Source organism: Gorilla gorilla, chromosome 4 (assembly GCF_029281585.2).
Source record: "Gorilla gorilla gorilla isolate KB3781 chromosome 4, NHGRI_mGorGor1-v2.1_pri, whole genome shotgun sequence".
NCBI lineage: Eukaryota > Metazoa > Chordata > Mammalia > Primates > Hominidae > Gorilla > Gorilla gorilla.
The window spans coordinates 165,572,086-165,573,793 of NC_073228.2; the positions used below are offsets into that span (position 1 = coordinate 165,572,086).

The 1,708-nt window shown below is 41.6% G+C and overlaps 1 protein-coding gene across 1 annotated transcript; it reads right to left on the reverse strand.

Annotated features, from left to right (window-relative positions):
- Positions 1-254: 254 nt before the first annotated feature.
- On the reverse strand, positions 255-740 carry LOC101152153 (glutaredoxin-1-like). Its single transcript, XM_055387052.2, has one exon. It carries the CDS (start codon positions 701-703, stop codon positions 383-385), a length of 321 nt encoding a protein of 106 aa, XP_055243027.1. The 5' UTR covers positions 704-740; the 3' UTR covers positions 255-382.
- Between the last annotated feature and the right edge of the window lie 968 nt (positions 741-1,708).

Below are 1,708 nucleotides of genomic sequence, written 5' to 3' on the forward strand. Positions count from 1 at the left end.
ACTATGGATTCATCATTGTGGAGAAGAAGTCAGGATAACCATAGTTGAAAAACGCTGGCTTAGAGGTAGAGACATGCCGACACATGGAGAACAGTAAGAAACGCGTGCCAAAGAGAACAAGTGAGGATCAGTAAGCGAATCCTGGGCCAGAACTTGTCACAGTCTTCTGAAAACCAAAGACCGCATCCAGAAGAAAATCAAGATGGCCCATCAACCTTCTTGGCCCTGCGGTTAAGGTCAAGTTGGTCCACTTTTAAATACGGAGCCAAAAGAGGAAAAAAGCTGTATGTGTCCCCAAATTCATCCACCAGGAAGTGCTGTCATCATATGTAATGCCATCCAGCTCTTGAGGAGGGACGTCAGCATGGGGCCTGCTCCGTGGTTACTGCAGAGCTCCAATCTGCTTTAGCCGCGTCAGCAGTTCCCCACTCTGTTGCGTAGAGACTAGATCACTGCATCCGCCTATACAATCTTTACCGATAAAGACTCGAGGCACCATTCTCGCTCCTGTGAGCTGTTGCAAGTAATCTTGAATCTTGTTAGTGTGGTTGGAGGCTGTGATATCGACAAATTCCAGAAGCCTTTGTTTGGTGGGCAATTGACTGAGGATCTCTTGGGCCCTCCTGCAGTATGGACAGGTGGGCTTGATGAACACAACCAGCTTCCCAGGCTGGATTTTGCAGTTCACGAACTCTTGAGCCATGCAGATGGGCTGCGATCTCCCCGGGAAGAATCCTCAGTTGCAGGTACTGCTTGGGGTATTGAGCCACGATAATTACTTTAAATAGTTATCTTTTAAATGAATTTTTAAAAATAAAAGATTTCACCTTCATTTATTCTTTCTCAGATGCTTTTTTTTTTCTTTATATAGATCCCAGTTTCTGACATATATTGATTTTCATTTCCTGAAAAACTCCTTTATTTTTCTTGTAGGGTAGATCTGAGGGCTGTGAATTCCCCCCACTTTCTATTAGTCTCAGAAAGTCTTTATTTCTCCTCCATGTATGAAAAATACTTTCACTGAATATAGAATTCTAGGTCGGCGGGGATTTTCTTTCAATACTTTTAAGCATATCACTCCACTTTATTAACATTTACACCGTTTCTGACGAGTAGTCTTTTGTAATGTTTGTCCTTGTTCTTCCATTTGTAAGGTGTTCCTTTCCTCTAGATACTTTCAAGACTCTGTCTTTGGTTTTCTGCAGTTTGAATATGACATGCTTAGGGTGTGTGTGTGTGTGTGTGTGTGTGCGCGCGTGCGTGCGTGCACGCGCGCGCTCACATGCATGCGTTTTTCTGCTTGGTATTCTCCGAAATTCCTGAATTCCTTGTTCGGTCTGCCATTAATTTGAGGACACTTTCAGTCATTATTACATTACCTTCTTTAGTTGTATTCTCTCTTTCCTTTTCTTCTGGTATTCCGATTACTTGTATGTTTTACTTTTGAAGTTGTCTCACAGTTCTTAGGTGTTCTGTCATGTTTTATTCATTCATATTCTCCATGCATTTAGTTCGGGAAGTTTTTATTGACCTATTGTCAGGCTCACTGATTCTTTCTTCTGCTTTTTGAGTGTACCAATGATTCCATCACAGGCATTTCTCATTTCTGTTACATTTCCTTTTGATTTTTAGAGTTTCCATCTTGCTGTTCCTCTTACACATCTATGCCTGCGTGTTGTCTACTCTTTCTATTAAAGAATAAAGATTT

What these genes read in the sequence shown, in the direction of transcription:
- LOC101152153 (XM_055387052.2), bottom strand. Translation starts at nt 703, where the DNA reads ATGGCTCAAGAGTTCGTGAACTGCAAAATCCAGCCTGGGAAGCTGGTT.